Source organism: Cajanus cajan, chromosome 3 (assembly GCF_000230855.2).
Source record: "Cajanus cajan strain Asha chromosome 3, NIPB_CcT2T_4, whole genome shotgun sequence".
Lineage (NCBI taxonomy): Eukaryota > Viridiplantae > Streptophyta > Magnoliopsida > Fabales > Fabaceae > Cajanus > Cajanus cajan.
In genome coordinates this window covers 64,213,526-64,228,632 of record NC_138519.1, presented here as the reverse complement: position 1 = coordinate 64,228,632, position 15,107 = coordinate 64,213,526, and the positions used below count along the sequence as shown (strand labels likewise).

The following is a 15,107-nucleotide window of genomic DNA, read 5'->3' as shown; positions in this document are numbered from 1 at the left end:
CTTCAAATTTATCTAGATAAAAAAATGTTAGATAAATTTTTATTTAATTTGATGCTACTATTTTTAAAATATTTTATTTATTTTTAGTATTTTTAAAATGTTCAATTTGATTTTCTAATTTTCAAAAAATATTCAATGTTGTCCTTTCATATAATTTAATCAACATTGTTAGTGTTAATTTAGACGTAAGGACTTTAAAAATTAAAAAACTAAATTAAATTATTTAAAAATAGTTAGACTAAATTAAATTTTAAAATTAAATAAGAGAACTAAAAATATAATTTAATTTTTTAATATTAAAAATTTATATTAGGATAAGATATTATCTCATATAAAGTGAGAGTCAGCCATCAATCTTTTTGAGAGTTTTTAGTAGATTACACATTCGTCTTCCTTATCTCATCGCAAGTCTACATTGGAAAAATATAAAATATGAGAAAAATCAAAGTAGATCTTAAATCCTTAAAAGCAAAATCGTCTTAATATAAGTTTGTATGAAAGAATCTAAATTATAAAAAAAATCATATTAGACCCTAAATCCTAACTAAAAAAAAGTCAAGAAACTTAACTTGATGCGTCATTTTCAACATTAACTTTATCAATGTGTTTTCATTTTTCTATTTTTAATTAGACATATAATTTTATCAATTTGATCTTCTTATAACTAAAAATATTTATATTAGTTTTTTTTACGTATTGTTTTTATTTTTTTAGGTCTTATAAATTCTTAAAATTTATTTTTCAGTTCTTATAAGAATAGACAAGAATTAAAATAAATAAAAATAATATATATAATAACTAAAATGAAACATTTTTAATTATAAAAATTAAAAGGTAAAGTTGATGAAAATATAAAAACTAAATACATAATTAAATCCTTCTTTTTAATTAAACTTTTGATTTATATAATTTTATAAATTTTATGTTTTAGAACTCATAATTATAAATATTTTATATTAATTTCTATATATGTATAATTATTATTTTCTTTTATTGCTTATCGATTTATAAACTTTATTTTTTCTACAATAATAAATAATATGGACTAAAATGGAGTATAAGTTATATGTACAGAAATTAAAATGAAATAATTTTAATTACATAAACCGAAACATAAAATTTTATGAATTTATAAAGATTAAATGCTAATTTATTTATTTTTTTTACCAAAACTGTATTGTGCTGTCACGTTGGACGTCACTACTCAACTACTGAAATTTCTTAATAATTATTAAAAATTAAAACTACAATTCGTTGGTTATCTTAATCTAAAAAAATTTCATAAAAGTTGTGAGTTAAAAGAGATAACATTAAGATATGTTTATAAAATAAACTAAAAATAAATATTTAAATTTAAAGACATAGATAAAACCAATAGAAGTTTCATATATTTATTTTTAATAATTAATTTTAGATACTAATATGATAATATGTTTATTGTTAGTAAAACTTATATTAACAATCAAAATGAAATTGATATACTTGAAATTAATAACTTCTTACAAAATCAAAACAAATAAAATTTTATATGTGAGATTATTGACTATTGTGAAGTTATTTTAAAAAATAATTATGTAAATGAGACAGTTTTAAAATTATTTACACCGTTCAAATTGTTTATTGTAGAGTTGTTATGGTTTTTTTTTTTTTTTTTGTGAATAACGATCAAAACAACAAAAAGAAAGAAAAGGGTAACTTACAGCCTCTTTTGAGGCACCCGCATAATATCAGCATCTAAAAGCATTGAAAGTTTCGCTAAAGGTGCTTCAAGAATGATCAGGTCTTCATCTACTGCTGCTTCTCGCTTAGCCAAAAAATTCGCACAACTATTGCCCTCCCGAAGAGTATGCTTAAACTCTAACCGCCAATCCTCCCTAGTAAAGTCCCGTATTCGAGCAATAATGGTAGCATACACATGCCACACTAGAGGTGGATGTTGGATAAGATTTAATGCATGTAAGGAATCCGAAATGCAAACTACATTCGATACATGCATGTCCCATGCAATCTGCAACCCCTTTAATATACCAAGTAACTCTGCCGGCAAGATATTGGTCTCACCAATATTACCAAAATAACCCTGAAGCCATCTCCCATTTGAATCACGGAGTAAACCCCCGAAGCCAGCTCTTCACTGTTGCACCCTACTCGATCGCAGTCGCGCCTCAGGATTCATTAACTTGTAATGTTTTTTTCTCTTTCTTTTCCTTTTTATTTTGATTTTTAAATTATACTTTTATCCTCCCTTATTTTTAATATTCACTTTTATTTTTTTTATATTTTTTTTTGGGAATTATTTTATTATTATTATTATTATTATTGTTATTATTTATTATAGTTACTAAGAAATGTGTGCTCTCTCTGTATATATATATAAAAACGTTAATTAAATTAAACAATTATATATAATATAATTTTATTAACCTAACCAAGAAAATAAATAAATCTTAAGTTATCAGTCAAACAATTACGACTCTCATAAAAATAATATCAAACTATATGTAAATAACATGACCCCGTAAGTATCAGCATCTAACCTATCTTTATTTTACTTCCATGTAAAACATAATTATCGTAGTTCAACTATCAAGAAAATACTTAATGATAAACTAGATTTATATAGAAAAATATTTGGAGTCGTTATAACTTATATCAATCCATTTAAAATATTTTTTTTTTTCTACAAAAATAATTTTTTTTAAAATTAATCATTTTGATAAGTTAGTGGAGCTGGTAGCGACACTATTTAAGTTGTTATTAACTGTGACAACTTAAGCATGAATAGACTAAAGCCATCATTTGAAAAAAATAATTAAATGTGATACTTGAATCACTATAAACCATAACTTTACAAGAAACAATTTGAACAGTGTAAATAATTTTAAAACTGTTTCATTTACATAATTATTTTTTAAAATAACTTCACAATAGTCAATAATCTCACATATAAAATTTTATTTGTTTTGATTTTGTAAGAAGTTATTAATTTCAAGTATATCAATTTCATTTTGATTGTTAATATAAGTTTTACTAACAATAAACATATTATCACATTAGTATCTAAAATTAATTATTAAAAATAAATATATGAAATTTCTATTGGTTTTATCTATGTCGTTAAATGTAAATATTTATTTTTATTTTAGTTTATAAACATATCTTAATGTTATCTCTTTTAAGTCACAACTTTTATGAAATTTTTTAGATTAAATTTTTTAGATTAAGATAACCAACGAATTGCAGTTTTAATTTTTAATAATTATTAAGAAATTTGAGTAGTTGAGTAGTGACGTCCAACGTGACAGCACAATACAGTTTTGGTAAAAGAAATAAATTATCATTTAATCTTTATAAATTCATAAAATTTTATGTTTCGGTTTATGTAATTAAAGTTATTTCATTTTAATTTCTGTACATATAACTTATACTCCATTTTAGTCCATATTATTTATTATTGTAGAAAAAATAAAGTTTATAAATCGATAAGCAATAAAAGAAAATAATAATTATACTTATAAATAGTTATAAGTTAGAATTGAAGTACTAACTCCTCATAACTATTGCCAAATGTTTCTTTGACGTAACTGAAAAAAGAAAAGAGTCGTGCTTCATCCTTCAAAAACAGATTCTGAATCATGTTCTGAAATGATAAAATATTAATATTTTATAATAAATTTATTATAAAATAATTATTTTATTTAATATTTTTTTAATTAAAAATAATATTTTATTTATTCGAAATAATTTTCAGAACACTTTTCGGACGATCTATCTTTAAAAAAAAAAAAAAAAAAAAAAACAACAACAACAACTGTTTTCAAGTTGGTCACGTTTTCCATGTGATTATTATCTGTCTGCTATTAAACAAAATTTCTCAAGATTTTGAAAATGGCTTAATATTTTCATCCAAGTTTCAATCTTCTTTATGATATTTTCGAACCAATATTCTTCCACTTATAAATTTTGTACTCAGTCAAAAACTTACTTTCTTTTTTATTGAGAATATTTCAAAAGATCTTATTCTATATTATAAATTTGATCGGTCTATTAATTCTTTTGTGAAAAATCTAGCAATTCTTATATATTTATAAATAATATAATGTTTGATTAAGTAGATGACAACATAATACAATAATGTATCATATAAAAATAAAATTAAAATAATCAAAATATAAAATATGAGAATTGAATTCTACATTCCTACCTATAATAATAGCCTCTAACCACTAAATCAGTGGATTTCCTTAATATATATTTTTTATTATCAAAAAAATATTCTTTGTTGAACATGAAAACAATCTCCCTAATTCAAATTTTGATTACTTAATTAAATAATATAAATTTATTGTCACTCGTATCAACTCAAGCCAATAATAAATTTTTTTAATATACAATTGAAAGTTATTATTATAAATTAATAGTTGAGTTTTGTTATCACTTGACCTAAATTAGGAAATAGAATATCTCATTAAAATTATGAATATAATAACCTCAATGTTTCTAAAGTTTTTTTTTTCTTTTAACTTAAACAAAATTTATTACAAAATCCCCGAGGCAACATACATTAAGATTACATAGACACGACAACAATATCTCAATGTCATAATAACTACCCGTGTCAAACAACAGGATTCCTATTTTAGACCTTTGCATATCATTCTATAAGCAAGTTATCGGATATTCCTGAAATGTACGTCAAGACAACATTTTCATTTCTCAACGATCCGAAGACAACGAATGGACAATGTACGTGGAGATCATCAACTAAACCAGGTTGTTTGATGCCTCAAGCTCCATTTCTCGGACAAATGTGCGGAGACAGCCGTTAATGATGCGAGGGGCTGCTCCATCACAAAACCGTTTGGCGAGATCTACAGCCTTCAACACAAATATATACATTATGTGTTATTTATTTTATTGGTGATAGATAGACCAGGTTAAGTCATGTTTGGTTAGCTAAATTTATACACTGTTCATTGCTCAGTTTGGGTTGTGACATCTGTTTCTCGTCACATAAACTTAAGGTGTACCTCATTAATAACGATTTGGTGTCTTGTTTCTAGCACTGCCATTTCGGACATGGCCAAGTGAAGAATAGAAAGCTCTAAAATCTTCCCAGCTGGTTCGTTCTGAAATGCATCAATAGAAAAGTAAGATGCAAACTACTATGATAATTACCAAACAAGGGATCTTTAAAAATTAGTATAATATGTGTGCAAAGATTAAAACCGAAATAAGAAGTTAAAAGCCAGAATTGAATTCACAAATCTGCTGCAGAAACCACACAAATGGATATAAATTAAAAGAAGCAATTTGGAATTATATATTTTTTTTTTTGGTTCGTCCCTGGAGTATCCACCGCCGACAGCAGTGACTAATCTCCTCGCTACGTTGGAGGCACCTCAAAGGGTGGGATAGCTGGCCCCAAGATTTAACGCGGCTGCATACACAAGGCAGGATTCGAACCCCTGACCTTACTTAAGCGTGGATCAACCCCTACCGCTAAACCACACGCTTGGAGTTTTTTGGAATTATATATAACTTGAACAGAAGTACATACAATACACATAATCAAAAGATTATCGAACCAATAAAAATACAAAGCTATCTATGCTAACAAACATGACAATGACAGACAAAGATAATTTGAGATACCTCAAATAATGGCTGTGCAATTCGTGATATGCAAGGCTGTCTAAATTCGATGTATATAGTGATGAACAAATTAACTAAGTGATCAAATATGATAATAATCTAGTATCCAAAAATATAGTAATCTTCCCAGGGTAACAGCTTACTTACCTTTCAATAGGAGTTTCATGTTCTGTGTATAAAATAAAGCAGGGGAGAGGATCGAGTATTAAAGGGAAAAGATGCCATTCCCATACATAAACCAAAGCCATTGAACTAGTAATTTTCCCAATAAAGATCGCACTCTCCCAAAAGCTTAAGCTATTAGGTGAAGTCTAAGAATGTTACTAAAACCAACATGTTTCCCCTCAAACTCGCAAGAGTTCTTCCCTTTTTTGGGTTTGAAGGGTGGACAAATATACTAGCCTACCCTAACTTGTGATGAAGAAATTCTCATATCAAGTAAAGAACCAGTTTTCTCAAAAGCTTAAGTGATTAAGCGAAGACTTGTGATGATAATAGAAATGGCCTAGAGAAGATTTGAGTTAATTTCGTGAGTGGTTTGCTCTCAGCAGGCTGAAATTATATACAAAGAATATATATATATATATATATATATATATATATATATATATATATATATCCTATTTACAAGAATAAGAAATAGGAATGAAACTATTTCCTGTGAATCTGTGATCTTAAATTTCCAACATTGGCTGCTTAGTGATTTTGATAATTCTCCCAATCCAAGATTAACTAGTATCACTATTTCCTGCATAATCAACAATAATAGTTTGACACCTCCATAATCAATACAAGATACCATAGGTGATATAAATTGTTTTAAGATTTTAATTTAATTTTAAAATTAGGGTTCATGATTTGTTTTTATTTGTTATTTAGGGATTTTATTCTGTTCTGGATTATCCTACTCCAGTGTACAATAGGGTTATTTTATTAGGAAATAATGTTATGCTGGATCTATGAACAGACTGTTGATGTGATCTTTGATGCATGTTTTTTTTGCATAATAATAAATTATTACAATTTCCTTTTCTTCAGAGAGCATCTGTGCCCTAGAAGAGTATTCTAGGTTTATCAAAAGACAACTCCAAAATTTTATGTTACACAGTGTTACACAACTTTTACTTGTTTATATATATTTTTTCATTTTAGATTAAATACAACAAATATCTCTTCAAATATGTGCCACACAGACAGATTATACGACCAGAAGATGGAGGGGTAAGGACAAATCAAAAATAGCACAGCATTAATCACAAATACATTGTGTAATAATTGGTGATGGGAGAGTTATATGAAAAAAAGAAGCATAACAGGAAGCCATGCCTCTCTGAACTTGTAAGCTAGATTAACTATTTTTGCATGATATATTTTCTTCTCATTGCTCCACTCATATACAAATTGAAATGATTAACTACTGCATTGTTTGTAAGAAAGACAAATATAGCAACTTAGCAAGGGATAAATAAGATTCAGCATTGACTTTATCTAGTTGCCCATTTTTAAGGGAGGTGCAACTTTGTATTACAAATAATTGATCAGGATTAATAACATAGAAGTCATTCAATTATAAAAAGAAATTATGAACATGGTTCATGAATTTGCAAGAGGGAGACAATAAAATGAGTACAAATGCTACTGTATTTATTAATTACCATACCTTCCAATTTTGTGGGACAATTTTGTTAATAACCAGGGCATGACTGTCCCATGTATCCCTGACTGCAACCAATAGTTTCCGAGTGAATCTGCACTTAAATCACAGGGCTAGTTATTACCTTTGCTCACAAACCTTCACACACACGAGCAAGTACAAGCACTCAGTCTTGCGTGTGTTTTGGGGGAAGGAGGAAAGGGGCACGAAATGACAAACTTTAGCTACCAGTATATGTTTTAGGTATGCATTTATGTAGAGGGTCTACACTTACCCCAAAATCAGTTTGTTATACACCAGCTTTGGAGGAGCTGTAAGAACTTCTGCTTCTGCCATGGAGAAATGGGGAACATAACATAACGTAACAGTCTAGAGATGAAAGCAACAATAGAAAACTGAAAAGATAATAAATGCTTTACAACCCATTAAGCATTTCTATGGGCGTATATGTGACAGTGTCTTGTCACTGACAACACACAGACTTCTGTCATATGAAGGAATGTAACATAATAAGGAAGGTTGTATCGAATTTACAATGCCTAAGATATAGTTCCATAACTGGAAAAGTTTTCACCAGTAATATATGGTGCCTGAATTAAAAGCTGCCAAAACAAATGTCATAAATATGAAAAATTGAACAACAAAAATATATCTTGGTGCTTAAGTATTCACAATGTGACTTGTAAAGGGGCTTTAGAATCCAATCACAACATACATTCTTGTCTAACATACTGCTAACATGAAGAAGTATCATTTCAAGGCTAACTTACAATACAAGAAGGAAAACCTTGTTGTGCAAACAACCTAGGTAAAACTTATTATACCTTTCCAGTTCTAACGACTACTAAGCTGAAATGTTTAATGTTGTATTCCTATGTTTAATTCATTCGCACATGCTACAACTTCTAAGCTTAAATTGTCGTGAAAAGCCAACAAAGTTTTCTACAGATGCTTACTTTCAATCCTGGTAGCAAGAGAAACACAAAAATAAATAAATGATAGATTTTCATCTCCAATGACTGATTAAACTACAATGTGACCAGAAAATCAAATTGATCAATCATATTTTTAAATCACAAAAGTGTGCAGAGGAAACATCAAATGGACAAGTTAAAATAACAAACTACTTGCCTTTCAAGTTTCAACACTCATAAGTTACAAATTATGACATACACACAAATAGGAAGCATGGACACTTCTGCAAAAATGGCATACCAGCATGTCCAACACGTTACAGACATGACAGTTGTCAAACACACTTTGAACAAACACACGTCCAACACCCCTTCACCATGTCACTATTAAAAATTATTTCTTTTTTGACTCATACACTTCTCCTACACAACCTAGACACAAACACCTACTCTTGACTAAACACTTATCCCACACTCTTATCATAAAAAAACTATTAAAAAATGTTATTTTATAAATATTGCAAGGCTTGTAAATCTTTTTAATGATACTCATTTTCATAAGAATTACAAGTTGTTTTAACTTTTAGCATATATGATTCATCATCTTATCTTGGGATTTTTTTTTCATCAAGAAATGACCTCTCTTAGTATTCCATGCACACACGTGTTCGTGTCTAGTGTGGAGTCTGAGTCGGTGCTTCATAACACAACACCATGAAAAACCCAGTTGATTTTCTATTTTTCATTTTCAAATGGCGCAAAGGTTCAAGCAAAAAAGTGACATTGTGAAGACCAATTTATTTCATAAAAAAATATATAAAAAAAAAGCGGTTCAGGATTTATTGTTATTTGTTACCAATAGCAGACTCTTGTTCAATGTGCCGCAAAAGCTCACTTGCTTCCTCATCCGATTCTACAGTAACAGGTGGCCCTCCAAAACTCATGTGATTATACTCCAACAACTTCTCCTTGTCGAACTCATACCCGGCCTCTGAAACAAAACGCGTCCAATTCAACGCAAAACGACAACACAACACAACACAAAACTCAAACTCAAACCGAAGATGAACCGTCACCTCGGCGCGCATTCAACCGCTTCTCGAAAAGCCGAACCGGGTCCAGCCCCTCCAAACACGAGGCATAGATTATTGACCTGCGCAAAAGAGTCTCATCGTGAAGAAGACGAAGCGTCGCAGTGAGTGACAATTGAAAGAAGAGGTTGTTACAGTGCGAGTTCTCTGGCGGCTCTAGGGCTGCAGAAGCGACCGGTTTTGTCGATTTTGGGCAGCGCCGGTGAGGGGTTGTCGGGTCTTCCGAGAACGGGAGGTTGGTGGTGGGCGAGTGCGAAGGTGGAGGCGCGGAGAGAGCTGCGAAGGGAGAAGAGTGGCGCGTTTTGGAGGTAGGAGCGGTGTGAAGAAGGGAACGAAGAGCGTTGCGGAATGGGTGAAGGTGAAGGACACGCTGGAAGCAACACTGCCTCCATTGCTACCCGAGATAATTGCAAATATCTGAAACACTCCCACTGATATAATAATACTCGTGATAAAATAAAGTTTTATTATAAATTTTAAAAAATAATTTGTCGTAAATTTAAATATTTTTTAATTTTAAAATGTGAAATGATTAATATATTTCATTATTTTACAACTATAATGCAAATCAAAATTTATTATGTTTATAAAAAAAATACTTTTAATATTTCCTATGAATTAATAAAAAATTATAGTGACCAAATGTCTCCTATTCTGTATTGTCCTCCCATCTGTTCCTAAAGTGAATTAAATCCTAAACTCTTAATGATTAATTTTTTTAATAATTATATAAAGTGTTTTGATTAATATGGTGAGTGAGGAAAGAGACATTTAAAAAACAAAAATTGGAATAAGAAAAAAGTTGAAAAAAATGTTTTTTAGCATGAAAAAAATTTGTGAAGTTGTTGACAAGTTTGTAGATTTTTTTTTTGGTAAAGAATGAAAACTAAAAAACAGCAGACAACTCAAGACATAGAATCTCTCCCTAACGGTAACAGGACAAACTCTGGAGGACTCCTCCAAAATATATTGGAACCTATGTTCCGTACACCCCAATTAGCCAGCGTATGGGCTACTGAATTTATCTCTCGAGGGATATGACTCACGTAAACAACCCAGTCCCTAGCTAGCATGCGCTTAATACGACGAATCACATCATAGTGGTTATGCAGATAATCCCTATCCGTTGATCGTTCTTGAAATAGCGTAACAACTCCCAGGCAATCACATTCGCACCTCACCTTCCGAAACCCACCTTCCCAACAAAGCGATAAACCATCCTCCAAGGCCAATAACTCGGCACGTAGCGCATCACCATATAAAGCTCCACGCGAGAAACCCCCCGCCACATACCTTCCCAATCTCGAATTGCTCCGTCCATCCCCATAGCATAAGATCCAGTCAACCAACTCCCGTCCGTGTTTAGTTTGACCCATGGATGCTCCGGAGGCCTCCAAAGGGCTGACTCCTCCCCTAAGCGTCTCTTCGCGTTATACACAATGTTCTCCACCATAGACAGTGTCACCTTCCGACGGACCGCCGAAATCGTCCAAAGCTCAGCGGTAAACAACATGTTATTTCTAAACCGCCAAACCCACCATAAAGTGATGGATAGCCGAATAGCATCCTTATGCAAAATAATCCCTTTCAGCCACTAGAAACAATCCATTACCGAGAAAGCCCACCCCACACTGATCCCACCAGACATCAGCACCTCTCGCGAAAACGGGCAATCACGAAGTGCATGTAAAATGGTTTCGTGAGGGCAAGAGCAACACGAGCATGCACCAGAGTCAACCAACCTCCTATCAGCCCGAACCTGATTCGTTGGAAGGGCTGAATGAAAGCATTGCCACAGAAAGAACTTAACCTTCTCAGGAATCTTTAACTTCCAGATCTTCTTCCACACTTCGTCCCCCTCCGTTGACAGTACCGTGGTTAGAAAACGATACCCAGATGCCGCTGTGTAACAGCCCGAGCTATCCCCCCTCCAAGCGAAGTGATCCAGCCCCAAAGAGGAATTGGCGACACTCAGCTGTTGGACCGAATGTAGCAGTTCCGCCGGGAGAGCAGTATACAAGGCAGTGAAGTTCCAAGCACCACTAACCCAGCAATCTGCGACTGTTTTGTTGGTGTCCGCAATATGAACAAATGGAACTTTCCCACACCAAAGCCCAGTATCTGACCAGTTCGTGTACCAAAGGGATGAGGTACCCGACCCTAGTTGAGGCACGAATCCCTCACGAAGATAAGGAAGGGCCTTTAGAAGACTTGACCAGGTCGGAGAAGCACCCCGCCTGTTTTGAGCACACAGGATAGAGTCTCCCTGTAGGTATAGATTGCTGAGGAGATGAACCCAAGGCTTCTATGGAGTCGTAAGCATATCCCAAACTAACTTCCCCAAGAGTGAAACATTCACCCTGCGCGCCTCCTTAACACCAAGACCGCCGAACTCTGTGGTTTGAGTCACAACATCCCAACTCACTGGAGACCAGAACCGTGTGTTGTCAGAATTTGCCCAGAGCATACGACGACAAGCCTGATCAAATCTAGTACACACTGCTTGAGGAAGCCACAATGTTTGCATGCTATAAACAGGAATAGAGGAGATGGTGGACTTGACCAGACACAACTTCCCTGCCTTATTAAGAAGCTTGGACTTCCAAGCCGCAAGTCTACCCTGAATCTTTTCCATCACATCATAAAAATCGGCGCACCTCGGCTGACCATGAGTCATGGGAACCCCCAAATACTTCCCTATTCGAGCCGTGTGGCCAATCCCAAGCCAACCCTCCAGTATGTCGATCCTCCTTTGTGAAACCCTTCTAGAGCTCACAAACTTAGACTTAGACAAATTGACCCTCAAGCCTGATGATCGCGAAAACTCCTCCAAGATTGACGCCACCAAGCGAGCTTGATCCTCTGAAGCTTGACAAAACAGTAAAATATCATCAGCAAAGAAAAGGTGTGAAAGCGGGAACCCCCCAGGGGAGAGCTTAATCGATTTCCAACGACCCTCCTGAAGCAACTCAGAGATCCTAAGGGCTAGTCGCTCCATGCAAAAAACAAACAGATACGGAGATAAAGGGTCTCCCTGCCGAAGGCCACGAGACGAAACAAAGGACGGTAACTTGCTTCCATTCCAAAGGAGAGATATTGACGAATTCTTCAACCCCCACATGATAAGTTGGGTTGTGATTGACGGAAACCCGAACTGCACCAGCGTAGACTCCAAAAAATCCCACCTGACCCTGTCATATGCCTTTTCGAGGTCAATTTTTAAAGCCAAGGAGCCCACACCTGAGCCCTCCTTCCGTACGAAATGGAAGACTTCTTGAGCAATAATACTATGGTCACGAGTCCCCCTCCCGGGAATAAAACTGCCCTGGAAAGGGCCAATGATGTCATGCAGGAAGGGTCTAAGACGAGCCACAAGCACTTTAGAAATAACCTTCCAAGCAACGTTGCATAAACTTATAGGACGAAATTCTTTGAGGCTAACCGGGTGGTCCACCTTCGGAATTAACACCATCTGTGTCTCCTAGAGTGAACTGTCCGAGAACCCCAATCGAAAGGCATCCTTCACTGTACGCCATAGTTCATCACCCACAATAGGCCAATACTGCTTGAAAAAGAACGGTTGAAATCCATCCGACCCTGGTGCCTTGAACGACTTCATGCTCATAACCGCCCGACGAACCTCCTCCTTCGTGACTGGGGCCGTTAAGGCAGATTGGGCCTCAACCCCCAGGCCAGGTGGAACCCCAGCTTGCATGTCTAGAGACCCTTGTTTGTTGTTAACCGAGAAAAGCTCCTTGTAGAACCTGACTGCCTCAGTTTTCATTACCACAGGGTCCGTGTGCCAAGACCCATCAGGCAAAAACAAACCCTGTATTTTGTTCCTCCATCTTCGCGCGAGAGTTTGAGCATGGAAGAAGGATGTATTACGGTCCCCAAACCTCACCCACTTCTCTCTAGATTTCTGAAACCATAAATACTCCTCCTGAAGACAAGTTTCGTCCAACTCTGCTTGTATGGCCTTTTCTAAGCGTGACAGGCTCTCTGAATCCCCTCTCTCGAGTTGTAGTTGTACCCCTTTGAGACGTCATTGGAGAGCCTTTTTTCTGGTAATGATGTTCCCAAACACATCCTTATTAAACTTGATGGCATCTACCCGAACAGCTTGTAGCCCATTAGCAAGGGTCGGCGTACTACGGCACCACACCTCCCTAACAACTCGCTCAAAATCTTTATGAGTGGCCCATGCAGCTTGGAACCGAAAGGGTCGATCCTGAGACTTGTCCCTTTAGCCTTCGTGCCGCAGTAAAAGAGGGCAGTGGTCAGAGTAGACCCTACACAGATTCTCCACATACGCTTCCAGAAACATTGCTTGCCACGTAACATTACACACCGCATGGTCTAAACGCTTTGCCAGCACAACCCCACGTTGATTACGATACCACGTAAAGCGAAGACCCTTAGCCCCCATGTCAAGAAGATTACAATCATTCAAAACCTCCAGGAACTGTGATGCCCTTTCCATCGAGAAGCGACCACCCCGACACTCCGTTGACAACATAATTTCATTGAAGTCCCCAAGCACTAGCCAAGGCAGCGTAATCCGTCCCCCCAACTCTCGTAGATGATCCCAAACCCGCTGTCTGAGTTCCACTCGAGGATTAGCATAAACGGCAGTACACACCCAGCTCTTACTTCCTTCAACAACCGTAAACGATATGGCCTGAGAGTGAGAGGCAAATTCGGATAGATTAGCAGAGCAAGACATCGCCATCAAAACCCAAATACCCCCAGAATGCCCCGTAGCCTCAATACTAAAACACAACTTATAGTCCATCTTATTCCAAAAGGATGCCACCGAAGAAAACTGACAATGGGTTTCCAAAACAATAAAAATAGTCGGGTGGTGGAGCCTTACTAACTCCGAAACCCTCCTTTTACCTTTGGCATTAACAACCCCTCGAATGTTCCAACTTAAAATATTAAAGTTTGTATTCATTAAGAACGGTAAGACACGGCAGATACTCAAGCCATCATGGCCTCCTCTTCCAATGGCTGGTCATATTGCATAATATCCTCTGTCCCTGGTATCTCTTGTCCACTATCCTCGGCATCATGACGTTCGTTGATCGTGTAACCAGATTGGGGCACACTGTTTGTCCTACGCCGGTGCAAGTTCCCCGTCACTCCCTCGTGCACGCGTGGGTCTCCGAGAGAAAGGTGGGTGTGTGAGCTTCGGGCCTTATGCTTATTCAATTCTGATTCCGTATTCGCGCTAGCTGGAATGGGCCGTGAATGGTCACGAAGCTCCTCCCCTCTGCTACGTTTCTTGCTATCAATATTGGATCCCATAATTGGTGTATTCCTATTCGGTGCGTGGCCCCCATCACCACGTATGGATCCAGCTGCATGGCCCTGTTCCCGTGGAGGTACCCTCACCTCACGTGGGTTTTTAAAACTCGCACGTGATGCAGCCTCAAGTTGCACACCCTTCGTGGGGTAATTTGGAATATCACGATCCAGCTCCTTAATATCTGTAGTCCCATTATGAGATGAAGATCGCCCATTGCTAAACGATTTTCCAAGATTATGTTTCCGATTTCGCCATTTCACGATCAGCCAATCCCCATGCGGATCTGGCGCGATTTCTCCCCTAACATGCGGAGCTGATTGCTCTCCTGCTGAAGCAACCGAAACTGCACTATGCGATGGCTCCCCTGACTGCTGCTCCGTAACCTCCTGTTCACCGACGCCGTGTGCTGTTGGCTCAGGCCTGGTTGCATGCGGACAATTCCGTAGGACATGCCCATAACAGCCGCACGACGAGCACAGCAA

General features: G+C 35.5%; 3 protein-coding genes across 3 annotated transcripts; all 3 read right to left on the bottom strand.

Annotated features, from left to right (window-relative positions):
- Positions 1-4,497: 4,497 nt before the first annotated feature.
- Positions 4,498-9,740, bottom strand: LOC109817490 (antitermination NusB domain-containing protein). Its single transcript, XM_020382747.3, has 7 exons — positions 9,450-9,740; positions 9,300-9,376; positions 9,080-9,214; positions 7,584-7,638; positions 7,316-7,403; positions 5,031-5,129; positions 4,498-4,878 (listed from the first exon to the last, which is right to left on the bottom strand). The coding sequence occupies exons 1-7, from the start codon at positions 9,704-9,706 to the stop codon at positions 4,765-4,767; spliced, it is 825 nt and encodes a 274-aa protein (XP_020238336.1). The 5' UTR covers positions 9,707-9,740; the 3' UTR covers positions 4,498-4,764.
- Positions 9,741-10,219: 479 nt separating this feature from the next.
- LOC145956399 (uncharacterized) lies at positions 10,220-10,767 on the bottom strand. The gene is made up of 2 exons (XM_083071991.1): positions 10,608-10,767; positions 10,220-10,509 (listed from the first exon to the last, which is right to left on the bottom strand). The coding sequence occupies exons 1-2, from the start codon at positions 10,765-10,767 to the stop codon at positions 10,220-10,222; spliced, it is 450 nt and encodes a 149-aa protein (XP_082928117.1).
- A 2,028-nt stretch (positions 10,768-12,795) lies between these two features.
- Positions 12,796-14,109, bottom strand: LOC145956398 (uncharacterized). Its single transcript, XM_083071990.1, has 2 exons — positions 13,666-14,109; positions 12,796-13,257 (listed from the first exon to the last, which is right to left on the bottom strand). Exons 1-2 carry the CDS (start codon positions 14,107-14,109, stop codon positions 12,796-12,798), a joined length of 906 nt encoding a protein of 301 aa, XP_082928116.1.
- Between the last annotated feature and the right edge of the window lie 998 nt (positions 14,110-15,107).

What these genes read in the sequence shown, in the direction of transcription:
- LOC109817490 (XM_020382747.3), bottom strand. Translation starts at nt 9,706, where the DNA reads ATGGAGGCAGTGTTGCTTCCAGCGTGTCCTTCACCTTCACCCATTCCG. An exon ending in GCGGTTGAATGCGCGCCGAG is followed by an intron (nt 9,215 to 9,299) that starts GTGACGGTTCAT and finishes GTTTTGTTTCAG; the next exon opens with AGGCCGGGTATGAGTTCGAC. An exon ending in ACCAAATCGTTATTAATGAG is followed by an intron (nt 4,879 to 5,030) that starts GTACACCTTAAG and finishes TTTGTGTTGAAG; the next exon opens with GCTGTAGATCTCGCCAAACG.
- LOC145956399 (XM_083071991.1), bottom strand. Translation starts at nt 10,767, where the DNA reads ATGGTGGAGAACATTGTGTATAACGCGAAGAGACGCTTAGGGGAGGAG. An exon ending in AGCAATTCGAGATTGGGAAG is followed by an intron (nt 10,510 to 10,607) that starts GTATGTGGCGGG and finishes TTTGTTGGGAAG; the next exon opens with GTGGGTTTCGGAAGGTGAGG.
- LOC145956398 (XM_083071990.1), bottom strand. Translation starts at nt 14,109, where the DNA reads ATGGACTATAAGTTGTGTTTTAGTATTGAGGCTACGGGGCATTCTGGG. An exon ending in CAAAGCGTTTAGACCATGCG is followed by an intron (nt 13,258 to 13,665) that starts GTGTGTAATGTT and finishes ACTTGTCTTCAG; the next exon opens with GAGGAGTATTTATGGTTTCA.